Below are 19,094 nucleotides of genomic sequence, written 5' to 3'. Positions count from 1 at the left end.
GTGCTTTTTACTATTGAAAGTTTAACCTCAATCTTTCAATCAACATATCAATTTCTTATTTTATTTGAATATTAGTATCATAGTTGTGAATGGATAGAATGCATCAAAACAAAATGGAGTACTCTTTAATATCAGAAACTTAACCTCAATATGTTAAGTGACATATCAATTTCTTATTTTAATTGCATGTTAGTATTATAGCTGTGAATGCATAGAACACATCAAAACAACATGGCGTACTCTCTACCATCAAAAACTTAACCTCAACATGTCAATCAACATATCAATTTCTTATTTTATTTGAATATTAGTATCATAGTTGTGAATGGACAGAATGCATCAAAACAAAATGGAGTACTCTCTACCATCAAAAACTTAACCTCAAAATATCAACCAACCTATCAATTTCCTATTATATTTGAATATTAATATCGTAGTTACAAGTGCATACATCGAAATAAAATATAATTCTCTGACTAAAAAGTTAGGTTACAAGAACACTATACATATATTACAGATTAAGTTACTATAATCAAAAGTCAAGAATAAAAATTTCGCGTGTTCGTACAGAGAAACGCGAGTGTACAATGCAGAATGGAAAAAAGTCTTCCTTTGTTGTAGCAAGAAATTGTGTAGACGAAATGGATCTACGAAGGTGGAAAAGGAAATGGAGCAAGCTCCTATCACGATAGGGGACGCGATAAGTCATCCTCACGGCTGGAGACTTGTTGCGTGAGCAGACGCCGTGGAACCGTGGAAACCAAGATCGGAGCTTTTTATTTATGATAGTACGTGAATCGTGGCCCTCGAAACACTGATATTTACACAAATCACGGCGGAGAACGCAACAGTACTGGTATGCTAACGGAAACGATCGTATCACGCGATAAATCGTGAACGCGTTACATCTGATTAAGTTACCAGCATGAATTTCCGCGCTTATTGGCTCGTGCTTGGTAATTTTGCGGAGAATACGTAGGAGTTGAAATATGTTTTGTAGATTTTTTGGTGTGCATTGTAGTTAATTGGTTAAGTAATTAGATCAAGTTTTATGTTAATTAGGTGAAATTGGAAGGTAGGGAATTTTGTTATTTTGAGATTTAGGATTTAGGAATTTAGGGATTTAGGGATTTAAGGATTCACAAATTTAAAAATTTGGAGACTTGGGATTTTGGAGACTAGGGAATTTTGTTATTTTGAAATTTAGGATTTGGGGATTTGGGGATTTGTAGATTCAGGGATATAGGGGTTTAGGAATTTGGATACTTGAGAATTTTGGAATTTGGAAAAATTGAGAATTCGGAGACTAGGGAATTTTGTTATTTTGAGATTTAGGATTTGGGGAGTTTAGGAATTTGAAAAATAGAAATTTAGAAACTCAGAAGTACAGCAGTTCAGAAATCCCGAAATCTTGAAATCTAAAAATCTAAAAAACATTATTGCAACAGTACCATCCCTTACGCATCCCCATCCCCTTCATAATTGTCCTTCAACAAAAGGCCAAAGCGCACTTTTATTTCGATTTGAGTAACAAGTAAGTAATTCCACGCGACAGCAAGCTTGTTCCACAGAAGATTGGTTCGTACAGTTTAATATAAGCGAAGTGAAATTCTCTTGGTTTTAGCTTTGCAATACGGTAAAAGCGCACGATTAGCTCGCAGGTTATTTCAACATCGTAAAGCACGTGCCCCGAACGTCGTTGAATGCGTTCACCTTCGGAGGCTATTTTATATGCATATTCCAACACCGCTGAGAATAGATTTCGTTATCTCGAAAGAAAAATGGATTGCGCTGTTTGAAATATGTATTTCCATTAGCTTTTGAAATTGTACACCCGAGCGTTTTGTACTACAATATGCTACTTTTAAAAATGAAACCTTACTATTTGACGAGGAATTTGTATGATTCCTTTTTTCTCTTTGTTCGTCTTAAGAAGTCCCTTGGATATTATGAAAAGAATTATGCGTCCCATCTCGACGGGTCGGAGTCTTAATATTTCATTAACTTAATGAAGATTCTTTTACTGGGCTACTTGCTTTTATGCAAGAGTTTATGAATTAAATGAAATGTTTAAATTCTGATGAACTTCATAATTTGTAGATTTAATATTTAATTAAATATGAGCTAATGAATGATTTTAATATGAGGTGTTTCATAATTAGTACGTCCCTGAAGTGGTAGCTGACGCGATTCTGAATAAGATTTCCCTTTGCGAAATTGGGATTTGAAACATATTTTTTGAATTATTAAGGAAAAATGCGGACCAGTCAGAGCGCGAGGGTTACGCACGCGCAGACGCGAGAACGGCAGCTTTGGATAACGCGTAGTTATCCAACGCGTGGTAATCCAACGCGTAGTAATGCAACGTGTGGTAATCCTACGCGTAGTAATCCAATGCGTAGTAATCCAACGCGTACTAATACAGCGTGTGGATATCCAACGCGTAGTAATCTAGCGCATGCATATTCTGCGCGTAGTAATCCAATGCGTAATAATGCAACGTGTGATAATTCTAAGCGTAGGAATCTAATGCGTGGTAATTCAACGCGTAGTAATGCAACGTGTGGTAATGCAACGCGTGGTAATCCTACGCGTAGTAATCCAATGCGTAGTAATCCAACGCGTACTAATACAGCGTGTGGATATCCAACGCGTAGTAATCTAGCGCATGCATATTCTACGCGTAGTAATCCAACGCGTAATAATGCAACGCGTGGCAATTCTAAGCGTAGGAATCTAATGCGTGGTAATCTAACGCGTAGTAATGCAACGTGTGGTAATGCAACGCGTGGTAATCCTACGCGTAGTAATCCAATGCGTAGTAATCCAACGCGTACTAATACAGCGTGTGGATATCCAACGCGTAGTAATCTAGCGCGTGCATATTCTACGCGTAGTAATCCAACGCGTAATAATGCAACGTGTGGTAATTCTAAGCGTAGGAATCTAATGCGTGGTAATCTAACGTGTGGTAATGCAACGCGTGGTAATCCTACGCGTAGTAATCCAATGCGTAGTAATCCAACGCGTACTAATACAGCGTGTGGATATCCAACGCGTAGTAATCTAGCGCGTGCATATTCTACGCGTAGTAATCCAACGCGTAATAATGCAACGCGTGGTAATTCTAAGCGTAGGAATCTAATGCGTGGTAATCTAACGCGTAGTAATCCAGCATATGGATATCCAACGCGTAGTAATCCAACGCGTAGATATTCGACGCGTAGTAGTCCAACGCGTAATAATCCTCGCGCTCTGATTGGTCCGCGTTTTTCCTTAATAATTCAGAAACGAAGCTTCAAACCTCATTTTTGCAAAGGGAAATCTTATTCAGAATTGCGTCAGCTACCCCCCATTTCTACACTAGTTGTGAGACACTCCGACAACTAGTGTATCAATTCGACTTATCAATTCGAATATTAAACAAATAAACATAAAAAATATTATACAATTGCTAACAATACCAAATTTAAACATTACATTTAACTTCTAAAATTTTTCTAACCTCAACTTTTCAAACACGAAAACCAAAATGTCCCGTAATATAAAAATACAAGTATACCTAAATTCCTCCTAAATAATCCGATTAATAAAGAAATGATTCACGTTCCAAAACCTCTTTAAATCCCCTTTCTCCCCTTCCCGTGACCAGAACTTGGATCTCCAGTTGCCGTAGGAGTTTCGGTTGTTCACAAAAGCCGCTGGTTACGATATCCGATGGACGGTCGTCGATTCTCGTCGGAAGGAAGCTTTGTCATCTTGTTCGAAGGATTCTGAACCCCCCTTTAAACCCTCTTTCGCCACGAACAGCCGAACTCTCGATACCCTATCTCTGCGGTCATTGTATGCAAATCTATTCCATTCGTGGAATCGAACTGGCCTTTTTCTGATGTCTAGCTTGATAGCCGCGAGAACGATCCTCGATGCTATATATCGAGATGGTTTCACCGTTCCGTGCTTTCCGGTATAAACGTACAGCTAGCGAAAAAGAAACCAGGACACACATTCGGCAAGGATCTATGAATTTTATGCACGGGTCAGAAACGTTCCGAGAGGATGTTGGTGTGCTCGGATGTCTCCCTATCACGACCTAGTGAAACACATTCGATTCGGTTGCATTATGTTCCTGCCCTATTGTGCATGCGGCTGTTAGCCTCGATATCGGGAAAATGGTTCCTTAGGGAGCAATGCTGACCGCTTTTAACCCTACTGCGTCTCTACAATCGTGTTCGCAATTTATTTACCTATTTTTCATTTTATCTGGCTGGTTGCTGCAAAATGGGTCATTTATGATTTTTTTTTAGATTCATATTTATTGACGTTTTTAGACAATTGATATTCTTGTAGGTTAGGAATTTGTATTTTAAGGGATGATGGTTATGTTTGTGAGTTATGCTATTTATGTTGTTATGTGTTATTACAGTATGTTATTATGTGTTATTATAGTATGTTATTATGTGTTATTATAGTATGTTATTATGTATTATTATAATATGTTATTATGTTATTACATTATGAGTTGTTTATACAGTTTAGACGAGGGCCAATGATCATAGCAGTCGAGGCCCATATAAAATCAATCAATCAATCAGTTTAGACGATCCTTGCTGTTACTTATGATTTGTTTGAAGACGTACATTTTCGTCCACCATGATTGCACCCAATTTAAATCTACTTTAGTTCATCACAATTAAAAATTATTTATAAATACACATTTTAGTTTATTGTGTTTATGAATTGTATAAAACCTTTCCTAATAATAGTGCAATATATGAATCTCTCCAAAATAGTAAGAACGTAAAACGTTTCAACCGAACCGTAAATACGTAAAAGGACGAAGCAAAATGGAGTCCAGTTATCATTCCCTATCGTTCTCCCGTAACAATCGGTTCGGTCCATTTTTGCCAGGTCTCCTGTAAAATCACGTGCCGGTAACCGAACGTTCTTTACCGTTGCAGAATGGTTATCGCCTCGATATAACGGAGGAACAAGGCGACCAGGACCGCGGTGGCTCGATCGAGCGTTGTAACGACGAAACAGAATGCAAATTGCGCAAGCGTGTATAGTGTACACGCACATGCACTATATGTACTCACTTTTGTTTCTCGCAGGCTTCAGACAGTAAAAATTTGACGGCGACGAGACGCTTGCCGACGCTGGTCGTCGTTCCGTACTCTGGGATGCCTTCTGCTTCTGCCACGTACACCTTTATGGACATAATTTGTTCACATGATAATCGCTTTTAATATTGCTGTGATATTTAATTTATATTAACATGACTGCGGCCATAAATGCAGTGGAGTGATCATAATGTCGTATAACATTTGCATAATTAGAAATTGCATAATTTCATTAGAAAATGGCGGAGGTAATTACAAAGTCACAACCCTGGCGAGTTCGTTCAAACTTTGCACAATAACAAAGTATACTAAAGATAATAATACTACAAAATTATAGCGTGCAACTTTGCAAAATAAGGACAAAATGAGTGTCTAAAATCGCTTATGACTTATACAATGTAGCTTGAGAAAGATATGAACAGAACAGTGTATCATAATCTAATGAAACAAGTGTGATAAACCAAAGACAAGCTTAAAACTCGTGCAAATTATACAAATTTCATTTTCATTTTTGCTTTGGACACCAATTTTGTTCTTATTTTGCAAAATTACACGCTATAACTTTGTAGTATTATTATCTTCAATGTACTTTAGAATTGTACAAAGTTTGAACCAGATCGGTGATGCAAAGGTTGTGCCTTTCAAAACTACATCACCTAAGAATGAAATTTCTTCTGATATTTCCATGCTGTTCGAATCGTTTCAATCGCGAAGTTACAGCCAACGATAAAAGCATCTTATAAGATCATCCGCAATATAACGAGAGTCAGTACGAACAAAAACCCTTTGGATCATAGCGGTCGACCGGTATGCGCGTTAATCGAGGAACCAGGCTGCCGCAGCTCGTTAGAGCCATAAATTCATCTAACGAGAATGGATGATCCCTGAATTTGATTATTCGTCGCTGGCGAATTTATCGCGCAACTTTCACGCGGGACAGGTGTATTCATCGGTGGAAGGTGCTCGTTGGCTGCGGGAAGCCGGACAGGAAGTCAGATAAACGACTAGCGAACACGACTATGCTCGGTGAACCTCCATATTCCTCGGTTAGGAATTTTGCAATTTTCCGCCGGTGGTACGATCGCGATACCGATCAGACTGCGGAGGAACGATTAATTTCGCGTTTGATTCGTGGTCGAGATTGACGGCGATCGGACTTGATGTAGACCATTGATTATTGATTATTGATACCTGTCGATGGGACTATCGATCGTTGCTAGTGCTTTGACAAATGGATTCTCAGGATTAGGAAATGGGAATTTTGGATATTAGGGGTAGGTGATATGCAGGGATTTATGAGATTTTAAACTGGTTGGATTAGGAGTTGATGAGAATTAAGGGATTTGGCGTATGTGGGATTTGGGGTATGTGGGATTTGGGGTATGTGGGATTTGGGATATGTGGGATTTGGCACATGTGGGATTTGGCACATGTGGGATTTGGGGTATGTGGGATTTGGGGTATGTGGGATTTGGGGTATGTGGGATTTGGGGTATGTGGGATTTGGGATATGTGGGATTTGGGATATGTGGGATTTTGGGTATGTGGGATTTGGGATATGTGGGATTTGGGATATGTGTGATTTGGGACATGAGGGATTTGGGATATGTGGGATTTGGGACGTGTGGGATTTGGGATATGTGGGATTTGGGATTTGTGGGATTTGGCACATGTGGGATTTGGGATATGTGGGATTTGGGATATGTGGGATTTGGGATATGTGGGATTTGGGATATGTGGGATTTGGCATATGTGGGAATTGGGACGTGTGGGATTTGGCACATGTGGGATTTGGGATATGTGGGATTTGGCACATGTGGGATTTGGGACGTGTGGGATTTGGGATTTGTGGGATTTGGCACATGTGGGATTTGGGACGTGTGAGATTTGGGATATGTGGAATTTGGGATATGTGGGATTTGGCACATGTGGGAATTGGGACGTGTGGGATTTGGGATATGTGGGATTTGGCACATGTGGGATTTGGGATATGTGGGATTTGGGATATGTGGGATTTGGGATATGTGAGATTTGGGATATGTGGGATTTGGCATGTGTGGGATTTAGGATGTGTGGGATTTGGTACATGTGGGATTTGGGATACGTGGGATTTGGGATATGTGGAATTTGGTATATATGGTATTTGGGATGTGTGGGATTTGGGATATGTGGGATTTGTCACATATGGGATATGGGATATGTGACATTTGAGACTTATGAAATTTCTAATTTATAAAATTTAAAATTCCTAAGACTCTAAAGTCGATATTCGTGAGATTCGACTCTTGTTGTATTCCACATTTGTGTAACGTGGAATTTATAGGATTATACATGTGCAAGGTTCAAAATTTGCAGAATTTTGATTGTAAGTCTCACAGAAGCAATTCTTCCCAAACATACAAATCGAAAATTTAAAGATTCAGAAATACTCGAACCTTTACTAAATTACTGATTCGCAAATTTGACAATTTTCAAGCTTGTACTATATATCAACCAAATCAATAAGATTCCAATATTACCAATATCGATCGCGATACCAACAGTCAAAGCTGCACCAGATATCCGCAGATGCAGCATCAAGGCTGATGCAGCCAAAACGCGGCAGCGTCTCTTGGACCGGTCATTAACGGGCGTGCCGTCGCCCGAACAGGAAACAAAAGGGAATTATTAGCCGCTCTAACGCATTCTAAACTGATTATCCTCGACGAGCCAGACGAGGCGCTATTGTGACGGGAAGAATAACAGGGTGGACACTTCGTTAATCGACGTATTGTTGCGAGCAGCCGGTGGCGAATTGCCCGCGTACGGCCAACAAACGGATTGATTTCTCTCTCTTTCTCTGTCTATCTCTCTCTGTTGCTGTACCAGCCGTTGGTCACCGAGCAAGGAAAGCTGCAGTGTGGTACCGTTCGCGAATCGATGTGCAATCGATGCTGCTACGATTTCTCTGTCGTTTGTCGCTCGACTGCTCGCGATACCATCGCGTAGTTCGTTCGCAATATCGGCTGTTTGTAATTTAACACTCTCGATGCTGTTCCGACACAGCATGGCTACTAGCCAGGTAAAACGACACTTTCGCTGCTAGTGGATTATCATAACGTTATGGGATATCTTCGGATGGGAAACCTTCAGATAGTGTAATAATACAGCAAGATTTGCAAGGACTTCCATACTCCTGCATTTCGATTATGATCAAAGTAGCAATTGTGAAGATTTTGGGATACGAAGAATTCCAGAGACGTAAGGATCTGGGGAAGACGTTAAAAACATAGGGACATAGTGACACGAATGGTATATCCAGAGATGTGAACATCAATAGTATGGAAATTTAGAATATGTGAAACTAGGAGTATCTGTGGATCTGGAGACGTGGATGCAGGAATGTACATCTATGGTTAGCATCTGGGTATCTAGGTATCACATGATCTAAGGGTTTATCGGTTTAACTAGCTCAGAATTTACAAAATTTCGGATTTGTGAATTTAGGTTTGGATGTTCAGAGATTTGATGATTTAATGATGCAGGGACGATGTGTGGACGTAGAGGCTAAGTATCTGAGGATTTAGGAATTCCCTCAATTTTAGGATCTATTAGTGGAGTCCTGTCTAGTATCATAGTCTAGGAATTAGCTCAATATAGGGATCATATGATGTTAAACTAGTATAAACATATGTGGACATGTGTTATAGCTTCAGGTCCACATGTAGCTGCTTACAGACATGTCTATTTTGAAACTGCAACTTTTCCCAACAAAATGGCTAAACAAACTAATTCATGTAACTAAAACTAATTCATGTAACTAAATGACCAAAAGATCGCCAAGTGACATCTCAAGTCCACAAAGCTTCAGAAACCATCCATTCATTATACATTTATCAGTAACTCCAACTTAGCAATAACCCTAAGGCTACGATTAAAAAAGTAATAATTTGTAACAATAAAGTGTAATAATTTGTTATCGAATCGAACAGAGGAATCGGACACGGTATTTTACCATGTCAAATTTAAAATAGACACGTGGTACGTAATAACAATGTCGTTACCGTTCCGTAAGCCCCTTCGCCAAGTTTCGAGAGCATGCGGAGGCGATGCCGTGGGAAGAGCGGGACGCTCGTCTGCTCCAGACGTCTCTTCAGGGCCGAAAGTACCTCCTGTTGAGTCGGCGACTGAAACAAGGAAAGAACAATGCGTCAGACGATAATTAACGATCTAGGATCACGCTAACCGCGGCCTACGAGTGCCGCAGGTATTAGAGACCTAGCTCTCGGCCGATGGATGAATTATTCGATGATCCCACAGCTCGTAAATTCATCGTGATACATTGCAACGTCCCAATAGACTTACGATAATTTAAGTGACAAAATTACTGGTATAAATTCGATCTATCTCGTCGACAACGTATTTCACGTTTGTCGATGCTTTTGTCGTCTCGCATCCTACGAATTTCGTGTTTGGTTGCTACGTTTGGTTTTAGACAAATATACTCTTTTTCGAATTTTTTGAAATACACACGTTTAGCAAGGTTTTTTGTATTTTTAAACTTTAAATTTTAAAGTGAATTTGTAAATCTTTGTAGTTTGGAATTCTATACTTTCATATAGCAGATGTGGTAATTTGAAAATTTTAATCTTACAAATTGTGTTCTCAAGTACCTGAATCCGTGGGTTTTCATGCTTTCAGATCATGAATCATCTAGTCTTTAAATTACCAAGTACCCAAATACTTAAGAGCCAAAAATCCCACCAATTTTCCAAATCCCCCAAATTCTCTAAACTCCCCAAATACCCCAAATACTACAAATCCTCTGAATCCTCCAAATTTCCCAAATTTCCCAAATTTTCCAAATTTCCCAAATTATCCAAATCCTCCAAATCCTCCAAATCTTCCAATTCTCAAACCCCCAAACTTCCAAATATCCCAAACCCTCCAAACTCCCCAAATACTACAAATCCTCTGAATCCTCCAAATTTCCCAAATTTCCCAAATTCTTAAACCTCCAAACTCCCAAATATCCCAAACCCTCCAAACTCCCCAAATACCACAAATCCTCTGAATCCTCCAAATTTCCCAAATTTCCCAAATTCTTAAACCCCCAAACTCCCAAATATCCCAAACCCTCCAAACTCCCCAAATACCACAAATCCTCTGAATCCTCCAAATTTCCCAAATTTCCCAAATTTCCCAAATTTCCCAAATTTCCCAAATTCCCAAATTTCCCAAATTTCCCTTTCCCAAATTTCCCAAATTCTCAAACCCCCAAACTCCCAAATATCCCAAACCCTCCGAACTCCCCAAATACCACAAATCCTCTGAATCCTCAAAATTTCCCAAATCTCCAAATCTTCCAAATTACCCCAATTCCCCAAACTCTCCAACTCCTCCAAATCCTTGAAATCCCCCAAATCCTCAAAATCCCCCGATCCTCCAATTCTCAAATCCCCAAACTCCCAAATATCCAAAACCCTCTAAATTTCCCAAATCCTCCAAATTTTCCAAATCCCCAAAATCCCACCTGAAACTCCCAAAAAATCCCCCATTCAAAATCCTAATTTCATCCATCCCCATTGCACACAATCCTCTCGATCGTACTCGAACGTTCATTGTTACCCATCAAATTCGACCAAAACGAAACAACAAAACGCAGATGCCGTTTCAAAGGAGCAAAGGACCGGTTGCACGTGACCGTATGACTTTCGACAAGGGTTCATTGTAAAATTGCATCCAGCCATCGATAACCACCCTAACCGTGTGTTTTCGAAGGACATTCGTTCCGATCTAATGACGGATCACACAGGGACAATGATTGGCGTCGCTACGATGCGTCAAGGCCAGACTCGACACGTCGTCCCGAAATGTTTTGACTGTTTCGAGTGGTGCCCTGTCGTCTGTCAATCACCCGCAGACGTCCCGACGTAGACGACCACTTTCACGGCATTGTGCTCGAATCAATCTGCCTGCACGAATCGTCCGATCCCAACGAAATCGTTCTGTCCCGTAGGAAACGTATCTTCGCACGGGGTTGAAACATCGTATTACGTTGTTTGATTGAGAACTTACTTACTTTCAAATTTACAAATTTATGATTTTTGGGAGTCGATGATATGTTAACCCCTTTACCTACAACTACGGGCATATCCCATAGTACGATCGTCGGGACATACTTTACTTTTACTTTTATTTATTCTCTTCATAGGAAGAGGGCGTCTGAGAGCTAATTCCTCCAATTTGCCCGTGATCGGGACATATTACCTTCTCGAATGTAAATCGTAGGTTAAGGGGGTAATTTGAATATTTGAAGATATACATGTGTTGTGGAGCAGGTAGGAATTTTGAAATGTGAGAAGGTGGGATTTGGAGTATGTGGACTTTGTGTGATCTGGAAAATGTGGAGGACGTGGAGATTTGAAGGATATAGAAATATAGAAGCTTGCAGATCCCTTAAAATTGATGTGAGAATGAAATTTAAAGAATTTAGAAGAGAGAATTTTCAAAATATAAGAATTTGAGAAATAATTTTAATTAATTTACCAGTTAACGAAGTCTATGCACCTAACACTGGAGAAGCATTGGTCAGAGTAGCTGCAAAGGCAATGTAACACCGTGTTTACCCTGAATACCCCGGCTACAAACCACGGCTCTACAAGGGTTAAACAGAAGATCAATGGGAAGAGAATTCGACCCACAAACCCAGATCCAAATCCATTCAATCTCCCTGGCGAAGATATCGATATAAGAGAACAAATATTCGAAACGTGTTCTTGCGCAACGAGTTTCTGGGAAAAAATACAAACACGTATATCAGAGGGGTGGCGCGTCCTGACAGAAATAAATCACTGGCGGGCTACAAATTTCGCGCGGCGTATTTTTATTCCGGTAGATCGCCGCGGTGCGATTTAGGCGCAGGTTGCCGAATCAACCCTCTCGTCCCGTGTAATATTTCTGCGATGTCGGCACGCGCTAGTCGACAGAGGGGGTTGGACGCGACGGAAAGACAGAGACAGAGTGCGAAAACGGGGGGAGATAGGATTGCAAACGTGATTACACGACGCGCTTTCTCTCCGCAATTAACAGAGCGAACTGGCCCGGAAGCCACCGGACCGCGTAATGATGATACATTCCACGAGGGTTGTTCCGAGGGTAGTCGCGAAAGGGTTCACCCCGTTGACGGCACTTCGTTTATACGTCGACGAACCGATCAATCGAATGATTCTGCAGATTGGGCGGAAACGCTGTCCAACACGCGACACTTTATTCTGTTTGACAACGAATAACCCTCTGTTATACTTACCCCTGCGGGACAAACACCTTGCGGATATTTTCACTTTCTTGACCCCTGCGGCAATTAATTATGTATTGATACGACTGCGTTTTAGGTACTTTTGCTCTTTTGTTACTTTCAGTAGATTCATCTTTTATGGAAGGGATTATAATGATAAAATAGCTTGTTAATAAATTACTATTTCTTCCTTGAGGATGATTTAGTGGTTGCTAAGGATAATCCTTATCGAAAGAGAAGTACGATGGACTCACACTGTAATCTTTTATATAATTATGGTAGGTAATTTTTATCTTTGATCACTTCGACTTTCTTCACCTCTTATGTGAGTAAATATGTGCTGATAGAACAGCTTGTTAATAAATTGCTATTTCTTCCTTGAGGACAATTCAATGGTTGCTAAGGATAATCCTTATCGAAAAAGAAGTACGATGGACTCACACTGTAATCTTTTATATAATTATCGTAGGTGATTTTTATCTTTGGTCACTTCGATTTTTTTCACCTCTTATGTGAGTAAATATGTGCTGATAGAACAGCTTGTTAATAAATTACTATTTCTTCCTTGAGGATGATTTAGTGGTTGCTAAGGTTAACCCTTATCGAAAAAGAAGTACGATGGACTCACACTGTAATCTTTTATATAATTATGCTAGGTAATTTTTATCTTTGGTCACTTTGACTTTCTTCACCTCTTATGTGACTAACTATGTGCTAATAGAACAGCATGTTAATAAACTACTAATTTTGCATCTCCTTAAAAATAATGTAATGGCTCTAACTCTTCTGTAAAAGAAGTCCAGTCGACTCTCACATCTAATCTTTTATAAAATTATTTTTTTTATAATTATCATAATCTGCTGGATAACGTATGTTTTCAACTATGTTAACATTTTATCCATTCATGCATTAAAACCTAGCGAATTCGAAAATATAAAAAAATTGAAGTGTATAAAACTTGAAAATTGGAAAATGTGGAAGTGTGATGATGTGATAAGTTCCATATGTATTGCCTCTTTCCGCATGTTTATTTGTAGTAGGCACATGGAGGAACGTATCGTTTATGCTTGTATGAATATTCATATCCGAATGAATGTTTTGGTTATTTTGACGTGTGGATTGACGAAAGCAATATCGATGAATTCAGCGTTTGGAAAACAGGAAGAAACATAAATAACTTTATTCTATTGACCAGGTAAACTTGTTCCTTGCGTTGCCGCGTCTATATTTCATTAAAATAAAAGTTGTCCGAAAGAACAACATTTGACATGCATGATTTCATGTTTGCTACAAAACACGTATGACTTTTTATGAAAGAATGAATAACAAAAATGTTTGATTGTCGCGCTGCAGAAAATTATATCGTACAATATGCACGATTCATATTCATTTAAAACCGCTAAAACAGCGGTGAATAAAACAATGTCGTATCCAATATTGAACAAACACGCGTATTAATCGAAATGTAAAAAACGAGCGTTTTTTATGAATTTCCCAGAAATTCGTGAAACGAATCGTTTGTTTTCTGTCCACCGGGTAAACTTTTAAAAAGATTTCTACGAAATGGAAAAACAGATTAGATTACTGCAAAATAATGGATTTCGAAATATAGAAAGCTTCGTACGAATTTGTGACGTCAGAGTACGATGTAATACATCAATTTCAACTTTAAAATTTAATGAAAACGACTATGTAAACGTTTCATTAATATTCATGTTACAAAATGGCCGCCTTTTCGTTCGAATAATGGACCAATCAATTTTCTGCTTTACCATTCGCGAATATTCAATTAGCACGTTTCAAAATTATTATTCGATTACTACGTTTCAAATTTCTTATTTTTATCGTAGGATATACTTGCCTCAAAAGGCGCGAAATTCAAAATTCTTATAAGGTATATTTTCATCATAGCTTGCCATCATAATAGTTTCATTTCTTACTTTTATCATAGAAAATGTACTTGTCCCAAAAGGCGCGAAATTCAAAATTCTTATACGGTATATTTTCATCATAGCTTGCCATCATAATACTTTCATCATTTTTTACTTTTATCATAGAAAATATACTTGTCTCAAAAGGCGCGAAATTCAAAATTTGTATAAGGTATATTTTCATCATAGCTTGCCATCATAATAGTTTCATTATTTCTTACTTTTATTATAGAAAATATACTTGTCTCAAAAGGCGCGAAATTCAAAATTCTTATACGGTATATTTTCATCATAGCTTGCCATCATAATAGTTTCATTATTTCTTACTTTTATTATAGAAAATATACTTGTCTCAAAAGGCGCGAAATTCAAAATTTGTATAAGGTATATTTTCATCATAGCTTGCCATCATAATAGTTTCATTATTTCTTACTTTTATTATAGAAAATATACTTATCTCAAAAGGCGCGTAATTCAAAATTCTTATAAGGTATATTTTCATCATAGCTTGCCATCATAATAGTTTCATCATTTCTTACTTTTATCATAGAAAATATACTTGTCTCAAAAGGCGCGTAATTCAAAATTCTTATAAGGTATATTTTCATCATAGCTTGCCATCATAATAGTTTCATTATTTCTTACTTTTATCATAGAAAATATACTTGTCCCAACAGGCGGGAAATTCAAAATTCTCATAAGGTAAAGAATATTTCCATAGACTGTACTCCTGATTGAATGCCATCAGATTATTAGGCAATTCGGGAAAAGCCCTCCGTTATCGATCCAAAGCTTTTATATTGACCTTTAGTCGCGATCCGGTGATTTTTTATGCTAAAAGAGAACCCTAGGGAACGTCTCGCGCGTTTGACGTCGGTGCGCGGCTCCTCCGCTTTTTTCCCCTTTCATTTTCTCTTTCTCTTGCTCTTCTCTCTCGCTCTTTTTCTACCAACCCCGTGATCCTGGCACCGCATTCTGGTATTCCGGATACGAGCTACGTTATACTGTACCCACGGGAGGTATATCTACCCCAAATGGTCTGCACTCGTTCCGCCATATTGATTTAAATTATTAATTGCGAACTTTCCCTCGACGAATGGAGTGCACGTTTAATGGTTAGGTACTGCTGGAATACAAGTACATTTTGACCAAAGGGTGGCCATTATTTATACACTTCGCGATAGCGTGGTCGAATTTCTACGCTTCGGACTTCGTTTACCTTTGTTCGCCAGTTACGATCATTTACGGTCATTCCTCTGGTAGTTTCGAAATTTAGAACATAAGGGTATAAGGATACAAAGATTTAAATGTAGAAACGAAACTTTGATATTTAGAAATTTGGTACTTTCAAAACATCAGAAACATATGACTCTAGTAACAATAGCTAAACATATGACATATCAAACATATGACTCTAGCAGCAATAGCTAAACATATGACATACGAAACACGACTCTAGCAACAATAGCTAAAGAGCAACCAGTTGCTCCACGAGTGTGCACGACATAATCATACACAGATTTAATGACGCAGAAATTTGGTAACTATGTAGGAAGTTTCAAAACATCAAAAAGATGAAAATTTGTAACTCCAATAAGATAACCAGAGTGTCCAGATGAAATAGGTATCAAAGACGAACCTTTTTATTCTCCGTCTTGCTGCCTCTCGAGGAGGTCTTAGAGAAGATGCTGTCCTGGTCGTTGCTGCCCGCGGAGGCGGTGGCAGCTCCTCGTCCTGTGGCGTCCTGGTTGAGCAGGGGCACCGTGCCGAGTTCCGGTACCGCATAATCGTACAATGTGTCAACTGCACCGTTCGCGTACACCGCTGTGGATGATATAGCAAAGGAGGAACGGGCGTAGAACAGAACAGGAGGGGGTGGTTGAACGGTGTATTGATTGCGGTCAGGCGAATGCTTTGTTGTTTGGTACATACGTACGTGTACCGGATAGAGGCTCGTACCGGGCGTTTAATGTGTCCCGGTATAAATATACGCGGTGCACGCACGTGTGCACGCAAAACAACGCGCGCAACCGTGTGTTCGGGAACGGCATACCTGAGTGATTGATGTTGCTGCCCTTGTTGTTCAGCATCATGTCTTTCATCTCCATAACGACGGTGCTGTAGCTGTAGTACGGCGCGTACTTTAATGCCTGGTAGGGTTCTTGATAGTCGTCGAGCTTTACGATGTCCAAAAGACGGTTCCCCAGGTCCCGTGGCAACGTCGGCAGCGAACCACCGGCGTATCTTGAAACAGAACATCGGACTGAACCTACGTCTCCATGGGATTCAGCTTTGCCGAGCCATATGGGATTGTCGACCATGTGAAACCGACGTCTGCTATCTTTTGTCTGACTATGGTTATGCAGGAGGTACTAATTTTATTCATTCTTGAGAGTCTTTGCTCGTCTAGGCGTAACTTTGAAATATTACTCAGTGGACTTATCTTTCAACTAATCAGATTTCTTTAAAAATTTGACCATCGATTCATAAGTGAAATATGATCTCTAATCAATGATCAAGTTTCGATTTAATTTTGATGAATTTTTAAAATATAAATAACAAAGAGTATAACTTAGTCTTTGAACCCCATTGGTATGCTACGTCTTCCACTCTAAATAAAATCCTTTTAATACAGTTCCAATACTACTTGACTCCGAACATAAAAGCCCGGTTATAAAACTTTTCTATAAAATTCGCCATCAAAGTGTTAAGCTAACAGTAATTCCCGTTTCGTCCTTGCCAATGCTCGGAATCCACAAAACAAGTAGTAAAGTCGACGGTACATCAGACGCGGATTACCGTGGAATTTACTGATACTTGTAGCTCGCTGACGATTTACGAGCCGTTAAAAAGAGAACGACGGGTAATAGCGTACGAAGACCATACGTCCAAGTGGATGGTCCGTTAACGTGAACACCTAGAAAGGTCTTTAAAAGCGTCTTTTGTAGCTGGTGTATCGTCGTTCGAGTGGCAACGTTTTTTCCTCGAACTGCAGTTTCAAGTGTACGTCAGATATTCGTCAAAGGGTAAAACGTTGGGAAAACGCGTGCTCGAAACGCCTGCAACGTGTTCCTGTTTCGGGACGGCAATATCAGGTTGCACAAAGCGGTAACAAGGTTGAAGATCACTGTTGAAACGTGCAGGTCGCGGGCAAGTTACGATGGCTCGAGGATCCAGTCTGGAGACATTCGTGCCATACAAACTCGATATATTGCCCGAGGATGTCCGTTATTGGACGTTATTGGACATCCACTAACGAGCACGACGGATGGAAAGTTTATTGGAAGGTGGCTTCCGTCGTCATGGAGTATCGTGAATGCTTGTAAAAGTTAGAGAGACGTTGCCTCGCCGGTTATTGGAACATTTTCATAGCCGAGCTGAACGCTTTTACGGCTCGTCTGATACGGAATAACTATTTTCTTATACGTCGGTAAATATACCGTGGTCCACTGAGTTTAGTTGGCTAACAACGGTAGAATGTATCTGAATAAGGTAGCATGTGCTAAAATATGAATTAACCTTTGCAACGATTATTGCAAGAATAGTTTTGTCGAACTTAAACTTACAAATGGTTAAACACTTTACATTGAACTTTGGTTTGAGTCAAGATAAGAATGCAATACTAATAAATTGTGACGATTGAAAAATTGTTATAATTTCTTTCGTAATAGAAATTGAGTTTTGATCAACACTAGCGAATGGTGTTATGAGGTTGCTCTTAGTAATAGGAATGTAGGAACGCGAAGAGGTATTCACTGAGGTCTCCCGCGCAGATGCGCGCATGCCACCTCTTCAACATGAAGCAAATAAAATTAATGGAAAAGCATCATTATTACTGTTCTGTATTTATGTATTTCTATAATTAATTAATGCAGTTTTAGTATCCATAAATTGTTCTCAAAACATGAATAATATGGTATTTCTTTATTACAATAATTTGTTCTGTGAGACGCCATATTGGAAAGCTGACACAAGGATCTACTGCGCATGCGCAGTAAGTAATACACCGAATACCTCCTCGATTTTTAATTTTACAGATATTTAATGATACATAAATTAATAGAACAAATTATCAATATGACCACAGGATTCTTAATAACTATTTTCAACTAAATGCCTAATTCCTGTTAAAAGTATGAAACATGTTTTTTAATTAAAATCAATCGCAACATTACTTTGCATGGTTCAACTTGTGGCTACCAAATATTTTATAATACTACTTCCTCGTTAACAAAGTACTCGAAACATTTCATGCATCTTCGAATAAAATAGGAAAATAACAATAAAATAAACATAAAATAAGGAAATATACCTTTCGTCGTCCTCAAGAGTATACGCCATCAGTGCAGCTCCTTTTTCAACGGTGGCGCAGGTAGATCCAAGATGCGATGGCGCCTTGCCGGTCATGGGGCTTGCGAAACACTTGCGTTGCCTGTGTCTCGAGACAATCAGAAATATCGCCACGGCGAGCAGAAGGATCACGGCGGTTAGCACGCCGATCACGACCGCCATGTACGTCGGGTCGTCGTGCTTAGCTGTCGAGACCGGAAGTTCACCCTCTGCAGCACCGTTTTTCTCCACGAAGACGTCGCTCTGAATAGGTGACTCAGTTGTCGGTGCTTCCTCTGGCGTGAAGTTACCGTGAGCCACATCTGCGTTCGAATCAAATCATCACACTTATAAAACGTTTATTAAACCATCAAGCTTTAAGCCATCAATCTTATCACATTATTTCGGGGTTTGATGACGTATAATATTTATACAGTA

The 19,094-nt window shown here is 39.3% G+C and overlaps 1 protein-coding gene across 4 annotated transcripts in view; it reads right to left on the bottom strand.

The window, feature by feature from the left end:
* Window positions 1–19,094, bottom strand: part of LOC100882367 (discoidin domain-containing receptor 2) — a 275,352-nt gene that overhangs the window by 28,718 nt on the left and 227,540 nt on the right. For 3 of the 4 annotated variants that reach the window (XM_076530135.1, XM_076530133.1, XM_076530134.1), the window contains exons 9-13: window positions 18,640–18,979; window positions 16,381–16,571; window positions 15,967–16,151; window positions 9,164–9,286; window positions 5,097–5,206 (exon numbers count right to left, since the gene is read on the bottom strand). In XM_076530135.1, the coding sequence (XP_076386250.1) occupies window positions 5,097–5,206; window positions 9,164–9,286; window positions 15,967–16,151; window positions 16,381–16,571; window positions 18,640–18,979 (949 nt within the window). The remainder of the gene's footprint in view (window positions 1–5,096; window positions 5,207–9,163; window positions 9,287–15,966; window positions 16,152–16,380; window positions 16,572–18,639; window positions 18,980–19,094) is intronic. The other variant, XM_076530136.1, reaches the window with a different exon arrangement.

This window comes from Megachile rotundata, chromosome 3, assembly GCF_050947335.1.
Source record: "Megachile rotundata isolate GNS110a chromosome 3, iyMegRotu1, whole genome shotgun sequence".
NCBI lineage: Eukaryota > Metazoa > Arthropoda > Insecta > Hymenoptera > Megachilidae > Megachile > Megachile rotundata.
Note: the sequence above shows the minus strand (reverse complement) of the source record. Positions and strands in the feature narration are given on the sequence as shown.